Below are 27496 nucleotides of genomic sequence, written 5' to 3' on the forward strand. Positions count from 1 at the left end.
ACAGGCTCCTGAGAGCTGGGACCTGAACTTAGCCAGTTCTTGTCCTTCAAGAGCCAGTACAGTTGCCCCTGGATCCCTGGAGAAGAGGGATATGGTGAGAAAGAAAGGCAGAGGCTCCTGTCCTGCCCCCAGCTGGGCAAGCTGCTGGTGGGCGTCCAGGTGGCTGCTCTGCCACCCCCTCCCCTTTGCTCACAAGCAAAGCCCAGGCCCCTGTGCCCCAGCCGCCTCGTTCAGCAGCTAGCTGCCCACCCTGTGGCATCAGCTCTAAGGTCCGGGCACATTCTCAGACTCCCAGGGAGGGGCATGCTCCTGCCCTCTGGTACACTGTGGCCAGGGCCGGGTTGTGGCATGCCGTCACTAGGTAGGACACTGATGTCAGAGACCACTGGAAAGCTTCCTGGGGGTGGTGGGGGCAGGGGTGCAGTGAAGGCAGCACCCAAGGGGAAGAAGGGCTGCTCCGTCCCATCAGGTTCCCTGTGCTGCCCATAAACAGCTACACCGCTGCCAGGAGAGCGAGAGAAACTGATGCAAGGCGGCGGCTGCGGGAAGGAAGCCTGGGGTCTGGCTGACAGGGAGGGAGAAAGCCTTAGAACAGAGACAGCAAAAATGAGCAGAGGTGGAGGTGAGGGGCACTCCCAGAGGGGAGAGTGTGAAGGAGAAGCAGGGCCACACACGTCTGGTTTATTGGCTCCTCATACACGCTCACCAAGTATGTACACAAACATAAATATTCCAATGTACAAATTTTACATGGGACTCACAGATCACCCTCTTGTCTCTTTCATCCAGCACCCCCATCCTGTGCCCTGTGCTTGTGGGGGCTGGCACTAGGAGGCAGGGGTCTGGAGGAGGGAGAGGTCCCGCCCCCCTCTCCTCACAGGCACCTCCAAAGGGTCCGTCCCTTCTCAGTGGCCCTGCAGGGCAGAGGGCTGAGCACCGTGCTCCCTCCCTCTGCTGCAGCTCGAACCCCAGACCTCTCCTCGGATCCCTTTGACTTCTCCCTCCTCTCATCCTGGCTGCGTGTCCCTGCTTCTCTGGCTCTGTGCCTGCTTCCCCCAGTGCCTGCAGGGAGGAGGGTCCCAAGCCACGAAGTCCTTCTGGCCTCTCTGCCTTCTTCCTGGGCCTCACAGGAGGCTGGGGCTGCGGTGCAGCTCAGCAGAGGCGTTGGTACTGTTGGCCGGCTCTCTGTTGGGGGTGGGTGCTAAGCCACAGCCCTCCCCAGGGCAGCCGTGCTGGATCAAGATGTCTGCACACTCCTGGCTGCCGGCCCGGCGGGCATAGGCCAGTGGGGTCAGGCCCCGCGCGTCCCGGCTCCTCACGTCCACCCCGTACTGCCGGAGGAAACACGTTCAGTTGGCATGACGGGGCAGGAAAGTTTGGGGGTCTGTTGAAGGCTGGGGCAAAAAGGCCAGGGTAGGCCGGAGGAGCCCCCACTCACCCAGATAAGCAGTTGTGTGAAGACTACGTTGGCCATGGCACTGGACAGGTGCAGAGCCGTCCTCCCGTCCCCGTCCCCGTACGTCTCGTTCACCTCCTCCTTGGACCCGTGGGCCAGCAGCATCACCAGCAGCCTCAGGTCATCCTCCACCACGGCCCGGAGCAGCTGCTGCCCCAGTGGCACGTCCGAGCTCGGCAGCGGGGCCAGGAAGAGCCTCTGCTCGTACTTGGCCCGGATCCAGCGCTCCTTCTCCTCTCTGCAAGCACAGGTCCGTCAAAGCATGAGCCACCGAACGGAACCGAGCCTGCGGGGGCTGTAGGTGGCTGAGAAGGCTTGGAGCACCCAGGTGGGGGACAGGGAGGCCGGGTATGAGGTGCATGAGAGTGTGGAGGAGAGGGAAGCCCCAGAGACGCCAGGCATTCAGGGGCAGCGGGGAATGTAAAAGGAGGGCATAAGTGAAAAGAAGGGACACTGAAGGGAAGCCCCGGGGGGCAGCAGGGACATGGGGCCGAGAGGGCAGGAAGAATCCAGGCAGGCCCGAGCAGCAGCTTATCTGGTCATCTGTACTCTCCCATTGGCAGTGCTAGAACAAAGCGGGTGGCCCGAGGGGGGCCACAGCGACCCTATCTACCACCCATTCTCCCCATCTCACAGCGCAGGCCAGGGCCTTGCACCACACAGCGATAGGAGCCCCGCGCATGCGCCTCCTGCTGGCCCCCTGACCTGCTGATAACGGCTCAGAAAGGGCCTGTTGTTGTGAGGCGCCTGAGTGACAGGCGCCGAGGGGGAGGGGCACCCAAGGGGCCAACTGCCAGGCAGAGCAATGGCTAGTTTAACCCTTCTAACACTGTCACAGCCGCTGGGCACTATCCTCCAGCATATCTTCCCCACACTGGGAGTGCCAGCTGTCCCCCATCCTGGCCAACGTCAGGGCCCCATCTGCTCACCTGCAGGCTTCAGGCCCGGGCTTTGCGTAGCCATCCAGGGCCCCCTCCCAGACGCTGTTGGCCAGTGCATTGCCCATCGCAGTCATGACAGCCAGCAGCTCAGGTGGCCAGTCGTCGAGGTCCAGGGAGCGGACCCGGGACAGGTGAGCCCCCAGGTGCCGGTGGATTCCTGAGCACTCGATGCACATCAGGGCGCCCAGGTTCAGGCTGGCCCAGTCGGGGTCTAGGTGAGGAGAGGACAATAATATGACAAGGGTGACCAGAGAGGGGACACGGGGAAGGCCCCCCGCCACCTGCCAGCTCTGCAGCTGCAGCCCCCCTCCCAGGGCCACGGCCGGGACACTCACTGGGGGCGTCGCAGTCGATGCAGAAGCCGTTGCCTCGCACCGTGCGCACGGCCTGCACCGCGAGGGCTGCATTCTGGTTCCCCAGGCGGGTCTGCCCCAGGAGGGAGACAGGACTCAGTCAGCCACAGCACCATCTCCCCGCCAGGCACTCGGGGTGGCCGCCCCCCTGCCTACCTTGTCCTTGGCGCTGCGGCAGCCCTGCAGGCTGGCCAGGATCTGGGCCTGTACACTCTGCACCCACAGCTCCCTCTCCTCCGCCGTTGAGGCCTCGAAGTGCCACGTCTGCCCGGTGAGGGACACCACCACAAACTCAAAGGACTCCTCTGCCTCTGTGGGGGAGGGCAGTCACGTCAGGGCACCCGGTGGCACAGCTCCACTCACAGCTCCACCTGCACTCGTCCTCCTCCCCAGCCGTGTCCACCCGGCCCCAGGGCACACGCTCCAGGACCACTGGCAGGTGACCTTGAAAGACTAGTGCAAGCTCCTAGCCACCTGTGGAGCCTCGGGGAGTGGGGTGCAAGTTCTTGGCTTCCCCAGCACTGCCACGTGTGGTCTGGACCAGAGAGGGGCACCTGGAGAAAGCCGGGCCCAGCGTCTGGAGAAGGCTACAACGGGCGGTGGAAGGCGAGTGTGGCGGGGGAGGCGGTGGTGGGCACCATTCGTACATGTCAGCTGCAGCCGCCTCATTTTGCAGCTCATTAAACCCAATATTCCTGACGGCGTCAGCGTGGGGCTCTTGGGAGTGGGGCCCCTCCCCCACTGCCCTGGCACAGACAGGCAGGAAGGGCAAATGGGGGGAGATGGTTTCTCCAGGAACTGTAGGATGTGAGCCAATCGGGACCTGAGGACATCTGTAGTGACAAGTGCTGGGGCTGGACTGTGACCCCAAGCACTGCGATGAAGCTCTTCCAAGCTGTGCTCCCAGCCCTAGAGGACAGCCACATGGATCTCATTCCCAGCGGCCCCTGCCCCCGAGGTGGCAGTGTGACCTGTGCTGGGGCTGGAGAGACAGCATGTGAACCGGTGGGAGGACCAGGGCTGTCCCACCCAAGTCCTCACTGCACCTCTGCCGGCAGCCTCTCCTCAGTGCCACCTGGGCCCTGGAAGTCCTCCTCCGCTGGGCCCCTGCTCTCAGGACCCTTAACAGAACCGCCTTGCCACATGATAAACGCAGCGCCTTTCTCTCCCCAGGCACCAGTCTCGCGCCCCACCTAGCTCTCGCCTCAGCCTCTGGCTCCCCCAGCGCTTGTGGGCTCTGGTTCCTGGACCATAGCGGACACCTGTGCCATGATGGCTAAGTATCACTGTGTGTCCCAGGCTGGCTGCAAAAGGGCAGCCATCTCCACCCACCTGACCCACACCCCTAACCCTAGAGTCAGAGCAGAAATGACAACTGAGTCCACAGAAGTCACTTGGGAGCCAAGAGACTCCAGTCACGGAGAAGGTTGAGGTTGGAAGAGAGTCGGGGGCGGGAGCAGCAATGTGATTAAGAGACTGAGAGAGGAAGTTGGTCAAGGACTGGGGCTCTTTGGCTCAGGAGAACTCAGCTGACCCAGGCACAAATGCGAAGCACTCACAACACTTGTGGGTGATACAAGAAACACAGAAAGCAGGTCCCTCCCGGCAACTCTTGGAGGAGCTACCATAGCAGCTCGCTGTCTCTGACTTGAAGAATGGCAGAAGGGCTGGGCACAGTAATCCCAGCCACTCAGGAGGCTGAGGCAGGAGGATTGCAAGTCTGAGGCCAATCTGGGCGATTTCGCAAGGCCCCATCTCAAAATACAGAAGAGCTGGCTCAGTGATAAGGCACCCCTACCTTCAATTCCCAGTATCACAAAGAGAAGGGGGTGGGGAAAGGACAGAAGCTCCCAGCTGTTTCAGGGAGAGGAAACAGGACGTTTTCCAAAATCCTGGGTCCAAATTATCGAAAGAGGTTATGGAGTTAGCATCTATTATTCCTAGAAAGTGCCGCATCCATGGATCTGGAAAAACCGGCATGACTTCTGGAGTACTGTGCCCAGACCCCACTGCCCACCTCCTAGGCCCACTCTCCCTCTGGGTCCCCCTAACCTTCAGCAGCACCGCTGGGGCCGTCTGGTCGGGGGGTCCCGGTGCTCTTTTTCCGACGGTGCTTCTTCCGGTTGGAGTGGGGAGATGGGGGAGGCTCCAGCTTGGGGCTGGAACTGAGCACCTCAGCTGGGCCACTGGCTGGTGAGGGGAGAGGTGGAGATGTGTGGGAAGAGGAGAGGTGGCATGGGGCCTGGGGAGGGCAGTCCTGCCACTGTACGGGCCGCACCTGAAGAGCCCGCGGGCCTGCACCCTCTCTGGGATGGGGTCCTGCCCAGGTCTCCCAGTCCCAAGGCCCCCAGCGGTGGAAGAGGAAACGGGCAGAGAAGGAAACTGAGGCGGGCAGGAGAACGGCAGAGGGAGGCCCCGGCTTCTGCAGCCTGGAGGGGTGGAAGGCGGCCCAGGGAACTCAGGGAGGTGAAGCCCCAGCAGCTCCGCACCAAATTTATCCTCAATCACACTCCCCGCTCCTCACAATTAATAGCAGAATTAGAAACAATCAGGGAGCTGCCTAATTACTGTCAATTAGAGCGCGCTAATCAAGCTCTGGCTCCCACACCCCGCCCGGCGCTCACCACTAAATGTCAAACTTCATTAGAGGCAGACGCGCTCCCTCCCTGCCTCTCTGCCTCCCTCAGACTCAACAGAGGGGTCTCACCAAGGCCAGCGCAGGCCATCGGCCAGTGACCCAAGGGAAGGGCCCAGCCATGGATGGGTGGGCAGACTAATGGCTAGGTCCTTCCTCACAGGTGGGCATGCTCAGGAAGGAAGCTCAGTGCTCAGAGGCTGGGCCTGGGGCGGACCTCTGGGAGTCATCAGGGAGGACAGCAAGTGTGCCCCCTGGGTAGGCTGGGGCGAGGCAGGGGACAGGCTTGTCTGCCCACTTCCTGGCTTACCAGGGGCAAGTGACACCCTGGGTTATCTCCCTGTCTTCTCACCTTCATTTGCCACTAGTGGGTAGAAGGGACAGGACAGTTGTTACCACTTTTTTTTTTTTTTTTTAGCCTTTGAACTACCGAGAGGGTAGGGGCAGGTTGGGGGACGCAAAGGAGGAAATGAAGGGGTGGAAACGAGGATCCCAGGAGAGTACGCTAGGTGGGTGGGCGGGAGGAGGCAGTCTGGCCCTGGAGGACAGCAGCACAGGTGGAAAGAACCTTTAGGACAACTCTGCAGGGACCCCTGCCCACGGTGGTGGGCCATGCCGCCTTCAGAACCAGTTCTCATGGCTTAGAGTCCCCAGCCGCCCGCCGACCTCCCTACTCAGCCGCTTCCCTGTCCCCCCCGCGGAGAGGCTGATGAGCTGGCTGCGCAGGGGGCTGATGGGGATGCGGGAGCGCGCCACCAGCGCCGCCTGGGGACACGGGGAGGAGGAGCTGCAGAGGGCAGGCCTCCAGCGCTGGCTGGAGGGCCAGACTGGAGCCAAGGGGAGGGGCGAATGGCAGAAAGCCCAGGCAGGGGCTGGAGAAGGGCCAGAGCCCCTACTCCTGCTCCAAAGGGGCAGGGTCCCCGGCCCCCAGTGCAGTGCCTGCCATGAGCGCTGGAGGGCTCCACTGGGCCACCCTCAGCCTGGGCACCGTCCAGCTGCAGCCTCCCCTCCTCTCTGTCACCTAACCAGGTACCAGAAGAGTGGGAAGCAGAGAGCCACCACTCACCAGGGTGCTGTGTGCCGGGCAGGGCAGTGGCCTCCCTCCACCGGTCAGAACTAGAAAGGGAGCAGGAGTGCTGGTGCTGGCCCTGGGGGTGCAGGCCAGCCCAGGCCGAGTGCCAAGGGGGTGCTCGGAGGGGTGCAGGGATGTGCTACTGGCCGAGTGGGGGGCACCTGAAGGCGGAAAGTCAGACTGGGAGGGGAGGCCAATGGGAGCCACCTAGAAACACCTTCCTGGAAAAAGGGCCACAGCAGGGTAATGGCCAGGAGTGGGAGGGTCACCAGGTGCAGGCCAGGCACACTGTGGAGCCTGCGGCCTCACAGGGCCCCCTGGACCTTCTTGCCCCCTCTCCCCATGAACCACACAACAGCTGTCTCCTCACTGTGACTGCAACTGGAAAGGGCAGGGTCACAGGACACTGCAAGGGTCTTGGAGGGGCTCCTGGCCAAGGTGCCATTGTCCCTTGGCTCAGGCCCTATACCCTATGTGGTGGTCCACATATGTCATTTGATTTGCCTAAGACTTGCTGCCATTCTAACGAGAAATAAGTGTATCAAATTCAAGTAATTATGTCTAATTAGTATTAGTAATTATCCTGTTGGGCTGGAGAAAATTAATCTTTCGTTTCCCATCAGGGAAGAACAGCAGAGCCCAGGGGAGCGGAAGGCCTAGGAGTACCAGGCTGGGCAGATGTGGCCAGCCGTGAAGCCAGCAGAGCACCTCAGCCTTCTCCTGGCCCCCGCCCAGGCTGAGTCCCTGCTGCAGAGAGCCTGGCAACACAGCCATGGGCCTCAGAGGGCCTTAAAGGGCCCGAGAACCCAGGTGTCCCTCCCCTCCTTCAATACTCCCAAGCCAAGAGAAGCGGCCACAGGGCTCTGGGAACAGGTGGGCCAAAGCCAGGATGTTTAAATGGGCCAAGGAGCCAGCCAGGTGTGGAGGTTAGCAGAAAGGTGGACAGCCAGGGGCGAAAGCAAGCGGGGGCCAGGCTGGCCCTTCAAGCGCATGGAGGAGGGTGGACAGGAAGGCCTGAGCGGACACAGCCGTCTGAGAGCAGGCCAGACACGCAGCGCAGAAGCAGGAGTGAGCTCGGGGTTTTCTTGTATTCATCCTAACAGCCAGAGAGAACTAGACACAGGGTCAGCACCTGGTGACGCGGGGACAAGGCCAGCCCAGGGTAATGCACTGACACTGCCCTTCTGAATCCTGCCCAGCCCCATCTTGGGTCTCACGGGTTCCTCCTGGATGGGCCTTTCTCTCCCACCTCCAACAAACCTTCCAGGGACCCTGGCTTCTCCCCACCACTTCCTGCTCTCATCCCCTCCCAGGTTCCAAATCCTACCCCCTCCACCCCAGGCCCCATCAAAGACATCACAGCCCAACTTCCTCCCAAGCCCCCAACCCAAAACCCTGAGGGAGGGAAAGTGCTTTCCCTTTTCTTTGTTAATTCTCCCCTCATTACGCCTGCAATCCCACAATCAGTGTGCACTGTAATTGTCGAATTTGATGCTAATGATTAATGAATTAAACATGGAGCCATCAATTAGTCCTCCGAGGATAATTCTGCATAAAGCAGCGGATAATGTAATTACAGTAACAAAGATAATGAGATGTTAACATCGCCCGGTGAGCGAGAGACATGTGTGAGTGTGCGCGAGGGTCGGTGTCAGTGTGCGGCAGCGGGAAGGGGCTTGGTGAGCGCCGTCCATGCGCTCCTGCTCTTGGGTGGGCTCTGTGACTATGGCAGCAGTGTGAAGCACATCAGGGCCCAGGACGGGGACAGGACAGCAGCCTTCTGCTTCCCTCTGGCCACCTGACTCCAAGGCTCAGCTCCCCAGGCTCCCCTTCGGCAAACCTGTGCTGCGCCTCCTCCTGAGAACACCCACCCCGACCAGAGGGGCTCAAGACCCTGCCTTCTGCACGGAGGAACACCCCCAGCCTCCCATCTGTGCCACTGGGGCCAGGCCCCACCAGGCACACCCCAGGCTCTTAGCCACCCCGGTGGAGGGACTGTCCTCTCCTCAGCTTCCTTCACTGTTAGAGCTGTCCCTCGCTCACTTCAAGGGCTCCCTTGTTCTGAGCTCAGGGCGGCTCAGAGGAGGGAACAGAACAAGTCCCCTCAGGCTCGCTAAGGTCCAAACAGCAGCTTCCCGCTCACAGTTGGGCTGTGTTCTCAGGTGTCTGAGCCCTGATTTCCTCCTGAAAACAGGGACAAGAGTCTCAACATCACGGTGGTGCTGTGGCCCTGGGACCTGGTGTGGACATCCACTACACCTGGCCAGCCCAGTCGGTACTGCCTGGCTGCCCCCACACTGCCAGCTGGGTCAGTGGTGGCCACATGGGCCTTGCCTCAAACAAGGACCACACTTGGGTGCTTGCACCTCACCTACCACCCCTCGGCCTGGACTTCCTCAGCACAAGTCCCACCATCCTTTCGAGGGAGTGACTGTTGACTGGGGTCACCTCCAGGGGACTTGGTGTTCCCAGCCCCTGTCCATTAAATCCAACACCATCTATCACTGTGACAAACAGAACACCCCAGCATCTCCACATGCACCCTGGCTGAAAGCCTGCCCTGCTGATACCTCAGGCTGGGCACGGGAACAGGACAAGGCAGTGTCCCCAGCAGCAGTTCCTGGGCCCAGAGGCAGTAAGTTCTGATGGTCTAGGAGGACGAGCAGATATACATGGAGGAGAGATCCAGTAACCCAGGCAGCTCAGGGCAACTGACTGGGCAAGACCACCCCAGCAAGGGTGGGGGCCCAGGAGCAGAAGCCCAGGGGAGGAGGATGAGCCGGTGCTAGGAAGGGAGCACTGGAGGACAGAGGGCCTTTTACCAGAGCTATCACACCAAAAGCAGCCCAGGCTGCCCTGTGGCCATAACCGCCTCTCAGCCCGACTTTACTCCAGATCGCTGGACATACGGTGCCTCCCACCCTCAGGATCCTCTCTAAACTCAGCCCTCATATGCAGAGACCCGGCTTTTCACTGTAGACCTGAGGATGTTTGCCTGGTGGCCCCGGATGGTTCTGTCCCCTTCTGCCCCACACAGCAAACTAGGATGCTGGCCTCCCTTGGCTCCAGATGCAGTGAGGTGGTCCTGGGACCACTGGGCCCACCTGACAGCCAAGGCTACTTGACCACCCAGCTAGAGTTGCATCCGGGTCACAGCATGTGACTTGAGATGCTCCTGAAGCATGGTGCTGGCTGGCCATGTGTTCAGAGCCCCAGGCCTGGGCTGAGAACGGCCGGTCCTGGAACATGTGCCTCCCTGGCCCCTCTGCAGCCACTCTCAGCATCCACCATGGTGGCAGCCTCACCTGTGCCCCCACCCAGCTGTGTACTGCTTCGCTCCATGGCCAGCCCATTGGCTCGCGGGCTGGTACCCGGGGCTGTGGCAGGTGTGGCTCTGGGCAGGCGCTTCCCTGGCACTTTCACCGTCGTCCGCAGCAGGTCGATCTCCTTGCCATGGATGTTCTGCATGTAATCCTAGAGGCCGTGTGCACAAGACAGATGCATTAGGACAGGCATCCCGGGGCAGCCACGTCTCCAGCACCAACCCCTCGATTCCTAGGTCCTTCCTTGCTTTGCTAAGTCATGGGATAGCTCAGTCTCAAAAAGCTGGGCTCCGAAGCCCACAGACACCTCCTGGTCTGGATCACACCAGATCCCCATGGGGCTCACAGGGTCTCACTGGGACCTGAGGATCTAGAGCTAAGTGCCAAGACTTGAGGTCCTTAAAGACTGAGTACAACCTGGAGATGGTTCAGGGAGACAGCACCCCTGTGGCCAAGGAGAGAACTAGCAGACTCAGACATGGATGATGGAGAAAACCCAAGCTCCAAGGCTGGCCAGGAGGCACTCAGCCCCATTTCTCAAACTCCCAACCCCAGCTGGCCACTGGGAACATTCAAAGTCTAAGAGAGTCCCTAGACCTTGGGAAGGTGCCTGATTAACAAGCATTTGTCAAACTTTTAAGGAGCAGGCTTTGATTCTCCCTGCTGAACCGAGGAGTGCAGCAGCAGGTCCCGGGATTCACACCCCGGACTCCTTTTTGGTGGGGACTGTCAGTGCATCTGCCCGTCTGTATGCTGGGGTTACTGCACGAGAGCAGGGTTTATTATCTATGCATGCTTCACACATTGTCTTGTGTGAGCTTCCCAACCACCTGACGGCAAGTTCTGCGCCCGTTTTGGAGATGAAGAAACTGAGCTTAGGAAGGTTTCTCACCCAAGATCAGTTAGGAAGTAGCAGACCAGACTCAGGCTGTGCTCCTAGAGCCTGCGCTGGGCCCGGGTCTCAGCCAGCTTTCAAGTCAGCCAGAAAGAAGCCCTAGGAAGTGGGGGGTATGCTGTGCTTGGACCCCAGCCCCACTCAGACACCAGGGTGGAGCAGTGGCAGGGCCCTCTGTGCCTGAAGGCCCGCTTCCCTACTGCTTCTCGCCTGCCCTTCCCGACTGCTGACCCTGCTTCCAGGCTCCCTGGTGGTTCCGGGCCCCTCTCTATAGTACGCCAGCACTTCCTCCAGGGTCTCTATACCTTCCTGAGAGAAGGATCAGGCGGCGTGGCTTGATTTGATTTGACTAATTACGCTGATGAGAAAAAATGGGCTCCTCGTGTCCCCTTCACAGGCATCTGGGGTGTTGGGCATCCAAGTTCTTCCCTGGGGGAGCATTCCAAACATGGCTACCTGTGGGTGCCCAGGCCTCCCACCCGCACCCCTGGGGTGGTGGGCTGCTTGGTTACCGTACCCTTTCGGCTCCCAGGAAACGGGACAATGTTCTCCACACAGAAGGGCAGAGTGGCTGCCCCTCAGGAAGCAGTAGGAGGGCAGGGGGTCTTATCAGGGCTCAAGGGTTGCCCCTCATTTTGGGAAAGAGGACATCAAATAGCCTAGGGGTCACTTGGTCCCTAGTCACTAGGAGAACATGGCGTTACCAGTGAGGAAGAGGTGAGTGAACAAGGCAATGAGAGCCCCAAACACTGGCCTCTGGCCTGAGGCCTGCTATAGGTGGGCTGCACTAGTGAACACACAGTGGAAGGGCCTGGGCCAAGTCCAGCCCTGTGAGGCCTGGCAGAGCTGGTGGCTGCCTTCATTCTCCAGGTGGCCTTCCCAGGCAGAAGCCTACTGGAGGGCCCAAGCCTGACGACCAGAGCGCAGGAGTCGCTTCTGGAAGGTGTGCTCAAGAGAAGCCCCCATTTCCTGCTACTGCCATTCCCTGCGTCTGTGCCTTCCTGCCACCCCAGTCCTGCAGGGCACACCTGCTCTGGGGTGTTGTTCATTGTCTCAGACCTGTAGAAGACATGGGGAATGAACCAGAGCAGCCTCCGCCCCAGCAGGACCACTCTGAGACGTCCCGGGTCTCACCAAGGTGGCTGGGTGGGAGACATACCCGGGGACCCCTCCTGGCCCTCCAAAGGCACCTCTACCCAATCCTTCTGTAGCTGACTGAGCTCCACCCCCCAGTCACTGCTGGCCCTCTGGTCTGCTTCCAGCCTGGTGTCCAACATGTGATTTCACAGTCTTGCCCCTCTTCCCAGACATAGTTTCTACGTGCTGGATTCCCCAGTCTCTGTACATACTGATCCCTGATCCCTGCTAGTCCCCATTCCCAGTCCCTGTACATGATCGCATCTTGGATCAGCTGCTCTAGACAACTGTCAACAGCTGGCTGGCCAAAGGCCCAGCTGCAGTCCCTCTCCTGAGGAGGGGCTCGGGCTGCTCCAGTTCACAAGGAGGTCACTGCTGCTGCAACAGTTTTCCCCACTTGAGCCCTGGGATGCCCAGGCTGGGACGTGGCAGCAGCTGACCCTATGCCAAGAACAAGAGCAGCACAGAGGTGCTCGGTTCAGGGCCAAGGAGCCAGAAACTGGCTTCAGGGGAAGAGACTGCCCAACCTCAGCACCTAACTGCCCCCCACAGACACTCTGCGCCGGGCAGGCCAACACCCTCAGCACCTGACTCCAGGTCCGAGGCCCAGCCAGCTCCAGGTCCAGAGCTGAGCCATGGAGCCTGGCTGGGCCTGGAGGACACTCTAGTGATGGTGCCTGGAGCAGCAGCAGGGACAGGGACCTCAGGCTCAGAGCAACAGCGTTTCCCTCCGTCAGCAGAACAGGGAGCGTGGCGGTGGCGGTGGCAGCGGCTGCTCAGGAGAGCGGTCACCACGGCTGCCTTTATTACCCACCATCAAACAGCAATTTCTTCCCCAGCCTCCTCGCTAATTACCCAGCCAGCGTTCTCATCTCGTTTTATTACTGGAATTAACAACGAGTTCAGAGCGTGGAAAGCTATTAAGATGTGTGATTAAGCCACATTCAATTAGTTTCTACAAACAATTTAATTGATGTTGCAGATAGAATTAACAGAAGGTGATTGTGTGAATGGCTCCGCTGGCTGCAAAGCGGGGGAGGCTGCGGCGGGCTCTCTTGGGCCAGGCAAGATTCGGGCGCGAAGCTCGAGGCCTGCCCACCAACTCCTTCTCCGCAGGCCTGGCCAGCCTCCATCAGTAGGGGAGGCCCTGGCGCCAAGGCTCTGCTTCCAGGCAAGCCCTGTCCCCAGCAGGTGCCCAGACAGGCCTGGGTCCTGCCTGAACTCCAGAGTCAACAGAGGCCCTCCTCTCACAGTCAGGATAGAGCCTCCACAGCCTCCAGGGAAGCCACTGCTTGCAGGGAAAGAGGCTGCCTGGTCACCACTGCCACTAAAGAGCTGTGGAGGCTGGCGGACAAAGGGGAGATGGAGCAGGGAAGGTGGCAGAGGTGAGGGCTGGCAAATGAGCAGTTAGGTGAAGGGGCGGGAGCAGGGGAGAGGCTGGCTTCAAGAGCCCAACACAGGAGCTGAACTGGGCCCCAAGAACGCGGCTGCCCACAGCAGCCCTGGTTTCTGCCATGGCTTGTTCTGTCGCCAGGACTGCAGTTTGAAACCAGATTTGTGACTTCTTGATGAGGAAAGATGACAAGATAAGCAGAGCAGGGCAGACACGTCTAACAGGAGGGATACGGGAGTTGACCATGGCCCAGGGCAATGAAGAGCTGCTGCTCACAATGGGGGACTCCTGCTCTCAGAGGACTTGGCCACGGATCCTCTTCCCTGAGACCCAGGGGGCAGGGGAGCAGGACCTGGTGCTGGGCCAGCAGGTCACACCCCATAGAATTCACCCTGCAAGGATAAGAGGACAGGCCCAGAAGCCCATGGCACCCAAGTACTGTCACAGGTCCCTAAAGCACACAGTGCAACAAGTGGGACTCCTGGGGGACTCAGATGCCCAGCCTGGCCTCCCAGCAGCCTGAACTACTCCTCCCTGTCAGCAACTTTCTCCCCAAAGGGAGCAGCTCCTGGTGAGGGCAGGAAAATCTGGGTAATGCTGACAATCAGTCAGGGGCCCAGGTCTCAGCTCAGCTGCTGGCCCATGACTGACAAGCCACAGCCCGCTGAGCCTCTGCTCTCCAGCAGGTGTAGAGAGAGGGGGCACGTCCACATGCCTTCCCTCTTCCTCTCTGGTAATCAGAAACCCCGCTCCACCACAACTGACCCTTCTCTCTGTGTTCCAAGACATTTCTGCCATCCCTCCTCTCCATCTGCCCAGCAAAGGGGCAGACTATGTGCCCAGGTAGGGTCACACAATCAGAAAGGAACTGGTACGCAGGAGAGGGATGGCTGAGGCTACCCTACTTAGGCGAGGGCCAGATGTTTCCTGTAGGCCAGTTCCCAAGCTCCTCAGTCCAGATGGACACACTCAGAAAGCATGTGCTAACCTGCCTGGTGACAGGGGTAAATCATGCCCCATGGGAGCACTGGGTTCCTCCTGCCTGTGAACAGGCAGCTGTGGGGCCCTTTCATTGGGGAACACTGTGAACTTACTAGTGTCTCTGGTGCACAGCTCTGGCTCTCCCTCAGGTGTGGACTGTCTGGAGGTAGTGCAGACTGTGCCCTTTCACTGCCTAGGATACTGTGTCCCTGTTGTCATGATGTCCTAGGGGCCCTTGATGCCTCTCTCGTGGTCTCTTCAGGACTCTGGAGAAGGGTGAGGCCTGGATGAGGAGGGCAGGTAAGGCAAGGAGGGAGTTGCTAGACCAAAAGGATGTGGTCCTTCCCCATCTCTCCAGGGACAATGGCCACCTGGCATCCTGGCACAGGTCCTACCCTGCAGGGTCAGGGCTATTAGAAGGAATGATCTAACTGATGGTAGCCCTGAGCTAAGGAGAAGGGCCAGTACCAGAGGAATCAGATGAGAGGAAGCCCAGACCTCTTCTCGTGTGTTCTCTGCAGGGCCGTCTGGACAGTGCTCCTGGGAGCAGGATGTGGACAGGGAACATGGATCCCAGCACCCTTGGGCTGGGCCTCCTAATACCATGTGCGCTCCGAGGCAGGCCAGGGACCCTCGGAGGCAGGCCCAGGGCTCGGGCTGGGGTGGGGCTGGCCCACGTGCTGTGCTTGAGGGGCTTCACAGGAGAACTCATTAGCCCCACAGTGGGGTGGTGACAGAGATGGATTCTGGTGACAGCTGTGTGCTGGAGACACGCAGTGAGGGGAGGGGGAGAGGCAGGGTGGGGGGAGCTGCCACGGGGGCCACACTACACTCACTGCAACACCCACACCCTCAACGCCAGGCCACGCGCCCTCAGAGTCCTCTACCCAGACAATGCCACCCACTCTCCTTCCAAGAGCATCTGCACGAGGCCTCAGTGTGGCTTAACTGCCATCTTGTCCTCCACCTTCCCAGGCCCAAGAGCCCAAGACTCCCCACTGGTATGACCCAGCTAAAGTCACTGTTAGCAGCACAGGCACCCCTGGCTACAGAAATCCCCAAAGTAGGTGGAGCCAGCTCTTCAAACCACTGGAAGTGGATGTGTAGCCTGGCTGCCCAGGGGCAAGGGAGGGGCAGACTGGCCTTGCCAACCTAGCAGTGAGTAGGGTGAACATCCCTGGGGGGGGGGGGGGCGCTTCCTCCAGAGGCTCAGCAGGGCCTGGGTCATGTGCCTGTCCCAAGCAAAGTGCAGTTCCTTCTTAGCAGAAAACCCATTTGAGATCATTACTGAGAGATTATCCTGCTACCCCCCCTCCACCTCTTACTGCTCCTCCCATCTCACACTCCTCCTCCTGGACTCACGTGCAGGCTGGGATGGTAGGTGAGCAGCCCATTGTCACAAAGCGTCACATACTTCTTCTTCCACTCCTTGTTCAGGGATTTGCCACTCCGCTTCAGCAGTATCCCCTAAGAACAGAGATTTAATCAGGCCAGGAGCCAGCCCTGTGTCATGGGGCAATGAAGACAGAGGTCCAATCAGAGGCCAGAAGGGGTCTGTCTGACCAGAGAAGGCAGGCACAGTGTCACTGCGTGACACCACCCTCCATCCCACCTTCTCCTGAGCCATGTGGCTGAGCAGAGAGCCTTTAAATCTCAATCCTCCTGCAGAACTCTGCTCTCTGACCAGGAAGTGGCCTGGACTGCTGTCCTGGTGTCCCCCAGCCCCCGTTTGCACAGCCACTTCAGCAATAGACTCAGAGGGTCTCCATTAGTGATGCTCCCACCCAGGAGGCGCCACAGATGGTCGTGGAACAACAGTAGATTTCTGCAGGGCCTGGCCTTCCACCCCCTGCAGCATTCCTGCACAGGGCAGACAAACCCCCAAGTATCCCAAGAACACCTCAGACCCCACGCTCTAAAGCACCAGGAAGCCCCAACTTTCCATCTCAGCCCCCCAAACTTCCTGAGTAAGCAGGGAAGTCACTCTAAAGGTGGCAGTCAGCTGGGGCGATGGAAAACACAAGCTCCGCAAGGGCAAGGACTGTGTTTTGCTTGCTGATAAACTCTCAGCACCTGGGACAGTATCTGGGCCACAGCAGACCCAGAACTGGGTGAAAGCTTCCTGGCCATCAGGTGATGAAGGTGAAGTGCCCCGGGTTGAAACCAGACCCCCAGCCCCAGCTTTACCTCCCTCTTGACAAACCTGCTCCTCTAACAACTCCAAAAAGGCGCCCTCACCCAGCTCTGGCTGGTTCCCTGAAACTATAGACAACACAGCAGAGTGGGTAGACACCAGGTGGCAGATCCCCCAGCCTGATTCAGGAGCTGTGGGAAGAGGCAGCCCTCCCTGCAGATTCCAAAATCCCACAGGGGGAGCGGGAATGTGGTCAGACCCCCACACCGGGGCCAAGCAGGAAAGGCTGCGGGCACACGACTGGTAGAGCAGGGGGCTGCGCCCTGGGCTCCACCCACAGGGGTGAAGGAGAATGACACTGACCACACATACAGAAGGCAGCAGCCAGGAGCCCCGGAATGGCTTCTCCTGCAAGAATGGAGGCCAGGAGAGTGGGCATGAGGAGATTGAGCAGGAGAAGGCAGGAAGACCCTCTGTCTTCCCAAGAAGGAGGGAAGCACCCAGCTGAATTGTACCTGCCCTCTAGTTCTTCCAATGGGGCTCAGCCCTAGTGGGTAAGATTAGGAGGAAGGTTGATTAAGGGCTCCCAATGGACCTCTCCCTTCCAGCCCAGGCGAGATGGAGGTGAGGGAGGGCGCTCAACCCAGGCGCAAGCAGCTTGGTAATTCCCACTTCCAGCTGTTTCACTCCTGGCCACCCCTCCTTCCTTCCCCTGTCCCCTCCTCCCCCTGCCACCCTCAAGAGACAAATGCCATTGTGGGCCTCTGAAGATGCAGCCCGTTCCTTGTCCCCATCAGTGTGGGAGACCCTGTCCTCAAAATGGGCTTCTGAAAACAAGAGGGGCTGATGGGTCTGGAGCCTTGATGACCTGCCTCTGGATGTAGTGTCCTCGTCACAGGCCAGGGCAAGTGTGGCTGAGAGCCAAGCAAATAGTCTAGCTGCACGCTCGCCCCCTCCCCACAACACAGGGCCCCAAGAACAGGTGCCTGTGAGGACAAACAGCCATTAGGCTCTGGAGACACCAGGAGTTATCCCTAACTTCCTGCAGGAAGAATGACCAAGTGCCAGTGGGCACTGTGGTGGAACCTCCCAGGTGGGCGTGCTGAGGCAGAGCCTCCTGAATGGAGGACATCTGTTCTGAGCCCAGGGTGGGTGTCCTGGATGGAACTCCTGCCCAGCTTTCTTGCCCCTCGGCACAGAACTCTCTCCTCCTGCCCTCTGGGTGGCTCCCCTCCAGCCTTCCCCTAGGGCTTGTGCACAGCCTCCAGCCTCCCTCAGTCCACACCCAGCAGGGCCTGCCCTCACCTTCTCCCCTCGGTGCAGCCCCAGCTTCCAGTCCTGGGGATGGAGGCCAGGCTTCCATCCCTTTTCTGCCCACAGCTGGCCGGTAACATTCTACAAACCATTCTGGCTCTGGGTCTGCTTTCTCCAACAAGCCGGGAGTGTGGACTTAGGGACTCGAGCACCTTCCTGCTGGGACCTACCTAGGTCCCCTTCCTCCCTGCCAAAGGGATCAGAGGCAGACGCTGCCTCGTCTAGGAGGGAAGCCCTTTTCCACCTTCATCACCTGGCCGCCTCTGGGGACAGGCAGGTAGGCAGCCGGCGGCGTGGTAATGAGGCTCGTTAGCTGAGGGTGTGGGCGGAGGGCCCAGGGCTCGCCCAGCGGAGCTGCGGGCAGGTTCGCCCTCGGCCCACGCCCCGCCCACCTCTCACCTGCCTGCCGCCCAGGACTCCTGCCCCAGCCCGTGCTCCGAGAGGGAAGGAGCCACAGGGTTCCTGCTCCCCTCCCTGGCCGGCCGGCTGCGCACGGCGGAGCAGGAAGCAATCTGGGACGGAATGGGAGCGGTGCGGAGGCGACAGCCCCCAGAGGACCCGTTCCCGCCGCCGCCTCCCTCCCAGCTCCGCCAGCCGACTTAATTGCGGAGTCCGGATTGATTGGGAATGCAAATGGCAACTGAAATGCAATCTCCACTCCCAGCAGGAGCTGGGGGGAGGGGAAGGAACAGAAACGGGGAGACCGGGGCAGGAGGGGGGAAAGGGAGGGCGCGGACCTGGCGGGTGGGACCAGTCTGGTTGGGTGAGGCTGCCAGGCCGCTGGGAGGGGAGGCGAGCAGGGCCGGGCCCCCACCGGTAAAGGCCCATCTTGCGGGAATGGGCCTGGACCTGCGCACCCCAAAGGAAGCAGCAGGATCGCGGCCTGCATCAGCAGCGCAGGCAGCCTCGAGGACCGCCCACCGCAGGCAGGACCGCCCCAGGCTGGCCACGGGAGGGGCCTCCTAGAACAGTCTCAAGTAATATTCAAGTGACCCAGCTGACTCCAGGCTGGAACCCAGAGTGCAGCTTCCTGGGCCACCTCACATCTACCCCTTCACCCATCCAGTGGGGGAATAAATAACCATCCCCCAGTCACACAAGCCCCAGGCGGGAAGATGTGGGCAGATGAAATGGCGTCCTGCTGACTTAACTGAACACGCCTCCCTTCACCTTTCCCACCCGAGCTGACCTGCCTATGCCTAGCAAGAGGCCCCTCACCACATGAGGTCAATCAGCTTGTGTGTCACCAGATTCTACACACACCCCAAAACGTGTGCCTGGGAGACAAGAGAAGGCAAAAACTCTGCAGCCAGTCCATGCTCCCAGCCTTCTCAGGTGACCTCAGGAGGCCAACCCAACTGCAGTGGTCCCTGCCAGACCTAAGTGCAATGAGCATCTCAAGAGAGAGGTGAAGCAGAAAAGGCAAGATGTAGATCAAGGCATGGCTCCCCCTCCAGGGCCCTGCCATATCTCCTTGGACACCTCATTCAAAATTGATCTTCATAGGGAATCAGAAACTCCCATCCTTACGTAAATCCCAAGTCCCAACCCAGGAGGGCCTAACCGGAACATAGGCCCTGGCTAAGCTCTGGCCATACGGGTTCCCTCTAGGGCCCAAACCTGGCAACTTGGCCCCTGTAGACACAAGCTGTGCAATCACCAGATCCCAAGGTTCAAGTCAGCAGCAGAAGGGAACGGCAGACTAACCACCAGCTCAGCCCTCACTGGCACCTTAGGTCCTGAAGCTCCTGCCCATGCTCCAAAGAGACACCTCTGCATTCTACCCACCCACCCCGCAGCTCCAGAGCACCTACCCTACATACTTCCACCTCTGGCCAAGACACCCTCATAGATTGGTTTTTTTTCTGGCACCAGAACCCCCAACAGGAGGTCTGGGAGAACCAAGATTAGGTGGACTAGAACTCTCAGGAGGTAACTCCAAAAGGAAGTGGGGTAGAGACAGAGGGGGATGGCATCTCCACTGAATTGTTTTCTTTGAAAATGAAGAGAGGTAAGCTGGGTGTAGTGCATGCCTGTACTCCCAGCTACTCAGGAGGCTGAGGTAGGAGGACTGTAAGTTCAAGGCCAGCCTGGGCAACTTATACCCTGTCTCAAAATTGAACACAGGGGCTGATGTAGCTCAGTGGTACAGTGCTTGCCTTGCATGAATTAGGCCCTGGATTTCCACCCCGATACCATCAAGGAAAAAAAAAAAAGACAAAGAAGCTCAAATTGGTAAAACTGAGCCAATGGCCCTCAGGTGGGATCATCCTCAGAACCCACTTCCATGCATTCTCCTCAGGTTACTCTCAAGAACTCTCTTCCTTAGCCCATGGACCAGAAGCTCCATTACCTCAGAAACAGCAGGTCTGGGAGCCACCAACTGAGGGCAGCAGGTAGCTCTCTGCTGCCCCCTGGTGGTGATGAGCAAGAACAGGCAGAGCTGCTGGCCCAAAGGCGGCAGCATGGGGAAGAGGCTGCTGGGCCTTGGGTTTCTGAATAGAAGCATGGACCCTTATACCTGCATAAGAACTTGTGCCTGGGAGGAAGAAACTCACCCCTTACACCATCTCCCTCATCACAGAGGCCCCAAGAAGAACCACCCACTAGCACTTCTGGGGCCTCACTCTCAGCTGCCCTGAGCCCATGGGAAAGCAAGTGCTGACCTGCTTGATGGGGATGGCCCTGCCGCTCCCGATATTGTCCACCTTGCACTCTGCAGCCTTCTTCTCCCGGTCCAGGTCAGCACCTTTTCGAGACTGGAAGAGAGAAGAAGAGGCGGGTTAGTGGCTCAGGGCCCGGGCGGAGAGCTGCCTGGAGTTCCCTGCCCTCCCGCCTTATTCCCTCCTCCTGGGCAGCCCTAGCAGAGGGGCGGCCGGGGCGGCGGGACCGGGAAGGAACTGAGACCACGAGTATTCCAACGGGTTTATTCTTACACACGGCACCATACAGAGCAGCACAGGTCACTGATCCGGGCCCGACCCTCCCAAAAGAGCAAGGACACGAAATACCGAGGGTGGGAGGAGCACACAGCCCGGGGGGCTGGGGTGTAAGAGAAGGGAGGGGCCAGGAGAGGTGGCTGGTGGGGCTGAGGGCTGGCCAGGAGCACAGGGCACGACAACCGGGGAGAGCAAAGTCCAGAAGTGAGCGGACGGTGGACCGTCTGCGGCGCAGACACCACGCGGCATGTGGCACCGAGCGTGTCGGCGTGGCCCGAGGGCACAGTGGATGGAGAGAGAGAGGAGAGAGGCCAGAAGAGGCCCTGCGCCCTGCCAAGCTCCTGGGGCAGAGTCCACCCAAATGCGGATCCTAGGAAATAGGGGGAGGCCAAAAAGAGGGGGCAAGGCAAGCGCGGTGGCGGCGGCTTCTGGAGCAGGAGCAGGAACGGCAGAAGTCCATGCAGGAAGGAGCAGAGGAGGGGAGGGGCAGGAAAGCTCCCCCCAGGAGCAGCTGGGCCAGCGGGCTTCGGCGCCCCCGCCCCTCTGGGCCTCGTCGCGCTGGCCGGCCGGCGTGGGGCCGAGCTCCCTTCTTCTCCATGCAGCGAGCCTGGCGCAGTGTCCAGCCGGGCCTGGTCCCCGGCAGCCCCCAGCACGGGCTCCAGCGTTCCTAGCCTTCCCTGGGGGTGGGGTTAGTTACAAAGGTTCCTGTGGGTCTCTGGAGCGGGGAGCTCGGCGGCCGCTTCTCATCTGAGAGCAGTCCCAGGGCCCGGCCCGCCTCCGGCCCCGCACAGGGGGAATGTCCAGAGGTGCTGTGTGTCACCACCTGGTCTTCTAATTTGGAAGGAGTTGGAAAGGCCTTTTTGTTGATGAAAAGTTGGAAACAGTGGCACATATCTGCAAATATCGAAAGAATAAAGATTTTGGCAAGTTATACTCAAGCCCCGCACAAGTCGGTCAGCACTGGTGAGGGCAGAGACCCAGGCGCCTGGGGAGAGGCGAGGCGGCAGCGGGATGAAGAGGAGGAGGAGCAGGAGGAGGAGGAGGAGGAGGCGGCGGCGGCGGCTGCACCCACTGGGCAGATGTGGCCCAGCAGTCCATCTCAGAAGGGAATGTCCACCACTCGGAGGCCTGGGCCCATCCCTCCTGTTCTCCCAGGCTGCCAGGAGCCAAGGGCACAGAGAGGGGCCAAAGGACTGCAATTGCAGTGTGGGAGAAAGCACAGCCAGAGGGAGCAGGAAGAACTGGGCAAAGAGCTACCGGAGAGTAAACTGCCACCCGGCAGCTCCAGGTCAGCACCTGTCCCCAGTCCCCTCCCGGGCTTCACAGCCCGGACCGCCACAGCCCTCTGCCCCTTTGGCCCAGGGAAGAGGAAGGTGGGTGAAACTGCTGCCACCAGGTCCCCAGACAGAAATGCTAGTTGGGGAGCAGGGTCCAGCCCGCCCCAGCCAGGCTGGTGAGCCGAGAGGCTGCCAACCTCCATAGGACCCCAGGAGCCCAGAGGGGCACCTCTCCCATGAAGGACAGGAACAGGGGCAAGAGTGGTAACAAATGAGTACATGGAGTCATGGGGGAGACTGGGGATGTCAAACCCGTCCCCGCGGGGGGTCACCAGCCATAGAGCAGGCAGGACACACAGGGCGCCCCTTCGAGCAGGTTTGATGAGGGAGAAGGGTGGCCCCAACAGCGATGATGGGGGGAGGTCCCAAGATACCCCATAGAGACGGACATGCCTTGAGGCCGCCTCAGGGACAATGGCGCAAGTGAAGTCACCATGGAAATGATGGAGAGAAAAAATAAGGTCGCCACTGTGAAGATGGAGAGAATGGAAGGGCCTGGAGGGAAGGCCGTGCTATGAGCTTGCAGCAGAAAGGGGCGCAGGAAGCAGCACAGCTGAGGAAGGCAGGCAGCAAGGCGCACATGGAGCGAGCACAGAACGCCGCCGAGGAGGCTGTGGAGCCAGGGTGGCGGGTGCAGGAGGGAGGCGGAGGGTGCCCTGGGGTTGAACCAGCCAGTAGGGGAAGATGGGAGGTTAAGAATGGAATCCAGGCAGGGGATAACTGAGGCACAATGCTGGGGAGCAGGGTGCCAATAGCGGTCACCGTGACACAGGTACCCCAGGGTTCTACAGCAGCAACAGCAGCAAGTGTGGGCACAAGCAGGTGGCCACAAAGGCTCCGAGCATCTCAATGAATAGAACAGAGGCAGGAAGCTGCAGGTGTGAGAGGGTCAGGGCTGGGCAAGTGCAGTGGGCGGCAGCAGCCACAGAGAGGTCTGTGAGCGCGCAGGGCAGGCGCGGTGAGCGGAGGCAGGCAGCCAGCAGGGGGCGGTGTGCAGGCAGGGCAGAGGCGAGGACACAGGAGCAAAGCCTGGGGCACTGGCTCTGGCAGGGTCCAGAGAATCTGGCCTGGCTGGCTGGATTCAGGCCCAAGCCAAGAGCCAAGCCCTGGCTCTCAGAAAGAGGCGCATGGAGTGACGCAGAGGGACAGGCCGCTCACCCACCTTTGTCTGGCCAAGACTCCAGGAACAGTCCAGCCAGAGCCCAGCAGGAGGGCCAGAGTTGGGGAGAACACAGTGTATAAAAACTGGGAGTGGAGGGACACCAGGCTCAGAGGCCCACGAGCTGAGGGGCTGGCCCTGAGCAGGGGGTATGCCCCACTCTGGGTGGGAACATGAGGTTGGTGGGGAGGGGCAAGTAGCTCACAAGGAGACAGGACAAACCTGAGCGGGAGGCACGAGGCAGCGTGGTGAAGCCCAGGAAAAGATGGCTAAGCCTTTGTTAAACCAATCACAGCGGTGGGTGGGAAGCATGAATGTTCCCCTCGGCAGTGGGGTAACGGAAAAAGAGCCGGAAGGCGGATTGGGAGGCCTGGCTCTGACTCTAGCTCGGCCAGCTAACCCTCTGTGTCGCCTTGGGCAAACAGCCTTCTGGCCTCCGGTTCATTAGCTGTTGAATCAAAGGGGGTCAGGGGAGTTAGGCCACCAGTCCAAAGATCCCTTCAAGATGACACAGAAACCCTCGGGGCTGGGAGGGAAGGAGGCTGCAGGGGAGCATGTGCACAGGGGGTCGGACGGTGGGCTGGGGGCATGGTGCGAGCCGTGAAGGGAAGCCCCTCGTGGGCTCAGAGGAACAGTCTAGAGATTCTGAGGGCCCAGTGAGGGGCCTCTAGAAGCCATGTGTGTCCTCGAGTGAGAGGCTGCAGGTGGCATCCTTTGACGGGGGCTGCCCGTGCCCTCCTGGTGGGAGCTTGGTGCTCGGCCCTGCCTGTGCAGTGGCAGCAGCTGGGCAGGGAGGAGGGCGGGGCACGTACCGTGAAGATGTTGGAGCGCCGCTTGGACTGCTTGCGGATGGGCGTGGGAGTGGAGGAGGCAGCGATGGTCTCGATGCGCAGCTCCCGCTGGCTGATGCTGGGGGTTGAGGGGACGGAGGACGAGTAGTCGCTGAAGGCGCTGCTGCCGCCATTCGTGGCCTAAGGACAAAGAGGGCTGCTGAAGTGGCTCTGGGGCGGGGCGGAGAGGGATACTGGGCAGCAGGCAGGTGCCAGGAATTCTTGGCCTGGCTAGGGGCGCACAGTGACAGAGGCACCACTGGGTCCTAACAGTATGTGTTGAGAGGAGCTGGAGGGACGAGGAGGCCAGGAGGGTCCAGTTGCCACTGCTACAATGTGCCACCGGAGCTGCCCCACTAGCTTTTGTCCTGGAGTCCTGAAAGGAGGGTTTCTGCACCGACTAGGGAGCTAGATCAGAGTTGAGGACCAGCAGGCCAAAGTCAGAGACACAGCCTGGAAGTGAAGGAACTGTGGAGCCCTTGCTAGCAGGTGATCTGGAACAGGGAGCAGCTCACCTCGGATGGACCCTAAAGTCAGACACATCTGACACCTTGGAAAGAGGCCAGGAGGTGGATGCTGAGGGGTCTAAGATTTGCTCTGAGCATGTGTGTGGCAGGGACAGAGACACAGAGCAAAGAGCAGAACGGACTGGACTACCAGAGTCAGCTTCAGGTGGGAACAGAGAAGGGAAGGGAAAAGAAACGACAAAGTTCACAGGTGGAGTGCACCAAAGGGCCTGCTCCAGGACTCGGAAGACCAGAGGCCTGCACCCACCTGCTCTCAGCACAGCACCTGGCCTGAGCGCCTGCCTCCTCAAACTCTACGGTAAGCCTAAGGAGCCACCAAGCAGAGCTACCAGGGCAGGGTGCAGCTGCTCTCAAAGAATGTGAAGAAAGACCCACCCCTCCTCCTCTCTCCTAAGAGGGTTAATGATGGGAATTCCAGCACCTTCTCACAAGTCCTACAGGGACGGGGAACTGCAACAAGGCTGCCACTGGAAAGTACAGTGGCTGTAAGCTTGACCGCTCCATTGAGCCTGTCCATGTATGGCCCAGGGCTTGCAGCAGAGGGCAGTAAAGTGGTGAATGCAGCTGAAGAACCAAGCACTGGCCCACATGCCAAGGTGGAAAACTGACCTATCAACAGGCCCAGGTGTGGACAGGCATCCAAGTGCATTATTGTAGGGGCCCTGACAGGACCTGGTTCAGAAGACCCCATACTCCACACAGCACCAAGAACATTCACCACTCGGAGCAAGCGCTGCCCTTCTAAAATACAGACACTCCCAGAAGGTGACGGGGCAAGCCTCTGTGCTCAGCAGACACGAGGCCGTCTGTTGCCTCTTCCTCTCAGAAGGAGAGTACTGCAGCTGCTGGCCACAAAGGGGCTCACCTAAAAGAGCAGGGGTCAGGCCAGTGTGGCCAAGGGTGAATGCCCAGCAGGCCTCTCCTCCTTGTGCCAGCAGAGTACGATTTCCACAGGACACAGCTCCCGAGACAATGCTAACAAGGCTCACTAGAACACGTGTTTGTGCCATCTTAGCTGATGGTTGGCGGGAGACAATGGAGAGCGGAGGGTGAAAAACAGGAGCAGGGAAGGCAGTCACCATGTGTCCGAGCTGAGGCCAAGGCCAATCATGCAGGCTAAATGGAATGCAAGCCACATGCAGGAACAGGAGGCGGAGGGAAGCCAACAGAGAAGTGTGAGAAGGCGGCAGAGGGGGCAGTGGGACGCACAGACAGGTCCAGGGACAGGGTCAGTGGCCGCACCTGGTTGATGTGCACGGCTGGGATGGAGGCAGCGGACACGGCCGAGTGGCTAGGCGAGTTGGGCAGGGACTTGCAGGGCCCGATCGCCAGCTGCTGCTTCTTCCGCAAGGCCACCACTTTCTGGGCCACTACAGGGGACAGCAGAATCAATTATACCCACTGGGGAGAAGGGTAGAAGGGTAGAAAGCCCAGCTCGGCGCCTCCCTGCGAAACACAACCGTGCTTGCCAGGGAACCTTCCTGCACCCCGCTCAGGGGCCCAAGTTACCGTCCTGGAAGACGCGCTCCACGTTGAGCCCGTAGGTAGCGCACGTCTCGTAGTAAGTGCAGCGCTTCAGGTCTGTGGAGAGCTTGCGGGCCCTGCTGTCATCGATGACGCGGGGATTGGCGGCACTGATGGCGTCTGTAGGAGGGGAGGCGTCACTCGGGACAGGGGAGTGGGGTGGCTATACAGGCCTAGGAATGCAGAGTCTGGGCTTCATTTCATTTTGCTATTATGAAGTAAAAATGAGCTGGCCACTTAACCTCTGAGTCTTTTATTCACGGCAAAAAACGTGGACATGACAGTCACACGATTGCAGGACTAGGGGGAGAAGAGCAAGGAAGAAGCCCTGGGCTCCAGGCAACATGGGAGGGGCTGAGAAGGGAGTGGAAGCTGGGGGCTTACTTGCCCCTGCCCACCCAGGCTCGGTTGGCCCAACCCCTGCTCCCTTGCAGACTCAGGCAGGCCCCGCCTCACCCTGTGTGCCCACGAGCACCATGGGCACCTCGCTGGCATTGCGGAAGCTGCAGAGCCGCAGGAAGTAGTTGTACACTGTCTGGAAGCTGATTTCATCCTCCAGGCTGAACACAAACACCACCGCATCCACCCAGGCAGCGAACTAGGGAGACCAAGCAGAGTTAGCACACTCGCCTGGGCCTGCAGACTCCCACACTGCAAGGGCCAAGGGACGGAGGATCCTAACAGGCTCTTGTCCCCAGACACACAACTTTGCCCAGTCCCAACCAGAAACCAAGGGCCCCGGCAGGAGCATCACCTGGAGCTCAGGGGGGCCTCCTTCATCTCGGATCAGCAACAGGTAACTTTGGCCGTCCACCACAATCTCCTTCTTAAACCGACCCCCTAGGATGGAGTGCAGAGTCAGGACCAAACTTGGAGGAAGGGCCCATAGGGGCCAGGCAAAGCAGAAACCTAAGCTCCCAGTGGAGGAGACAGGAGGATGGGAAAGGAAAGGGGCCCACAGTGTGGAGGAGAAGAGGTCCACGTGGCCAGTCTCTGGGCCAGGCTGGCCTTACAGCTCACCTTCAGGGGACTCCTCCTGGACATAGGTCCCTGTCAGATAGCGGTGCACCAGGGCTGACTTCCCACTAGACAGGTTCCCCACTATGCCCTGCAGGAGAGGAAGGGGCAAAGCGGTGATCAGAGGCATCAGGGAGAAGACCAGGGCTGAAGGGAGAAGGCGGGCCACGGGGAGGGAAGAGGATCAGAAGAAGCCAAGCCCAGGCCCACCATTCTAAACCTGTCCCACCCAGCCACAGAACTGCCAGGGCCTCTCTCGGGCCCACTCACCACTTTAAGCTCCGGCACAGAGCGGCTCAGGGTCCACTCCTGACTGTTCACAAATGAATCTGTGAAGACAGAGCCACCCCATCAGGGCCACTGTGGCACACACACCTGTCTTAACTGCCACCAATGTGTCCTATAATGTCTCTTCTTGGCCAAGGCCAGAGGATAGCACTGTCTTCCACGAGACCTTGAACCTCACCCCTAGTTCCCTAGGGAGCAGCAGGAAGATTCTTTCTAAGCCAAAGTCAATCTTTTTTTTTTG

The 27496-nt window shown here is 59.9% G+C and overlaps 1 protein-coding gene across 4 annotated transcripts in view; it reads right to left on the reverse strand.

The window, feature by feature from the left end:
• Positions 1 to 661: 661 nt before the first annotated feature.
• Agap3 (ArfGAP with GTPase domain, ankyrin repeat and PH domain 3) overlaps positions 662 to 27496 on the reverse strand; it is a 52291-nt gene continuing 25456 nt past the window's right edge. Inside the window, exons 2-17 of one of the 4 annotated variants that reach the window (XM_048786703.1) lie at positions 27238 to 27296; positions 26971 to 27058; positions 26705 to 26790; positions 26407 to 26548; positions 25936 to 26070; positions 25669 to 25796; positions 23882 to 24040; positions 20301 to 20393; positions 15549 to 15653; positions 9763 to 9931; positions 4803 to 4940; positions 2907 to 3061; positions 2733 to 2823; positions 2386 to 2608; positions 1439 to 1694; positions 662 to 1331 (exon numbers count right to left, since the gene is read on the reverse strand). In XM_048786703.1, the coding sequence (XP_048642660.1) occupies positions 1125 to 1331; positions 1439 to 1694; positions 2386 to 2608; positions 2733 to 2823; positions 2907 to 3061; positions 4803 to 4940; positions 9763 to 9931; positions 15549 to 15653; positions 20301 to 20393; positions 23882 to 24040; positions 25669 to 25796; positions 25936 to 26070; positions 26407 to 26428 (1881 nt within the window). In that variant the 5' untranslated portion in view covers positions 26429 to 26548; positions 26705 to 26790; positions 26971 to 27058; positions 27238 to 27296 and the 3' untranslated portion in view covers positions 662 to 1124. Of the gene's footprint in view, positions 1332 to 1438; positions 1695 to 2385; positions 2609 to 2732; positions 2824 to 2906; positions 3062 to 4802; positions 4941 to 9762; positions 9932 to 15548; positions 15654 to 20300; positions 20394 to 23291; positions 23516 to 23881; positions 24041 to 25668; positions 25797 to 25935; positions 26071 to 26406; positions 26549 to 26704; positions 26791 to 26970; positions 27059 to 27237; positions 27297 to 27496 lie in introns of those variants that run through there. The other 3 variants (XM_015493662.2, XM_015493663.2, XM_048786704.1) reach the window with 3 other exon arrangements.

Source organism: Marmota marmota, unplaced genomic scaffold (assembly GCF_001458135.2).
Source record: "Marmota marmota marmota unplaced genomic scaffold, marMar, whole genome shotgun sequence".
NCBI lineage: Eukaryota > Metazoa > Chordata > Mammalia > Rodentia > Sciuridae > Marmota > Marmota marmota.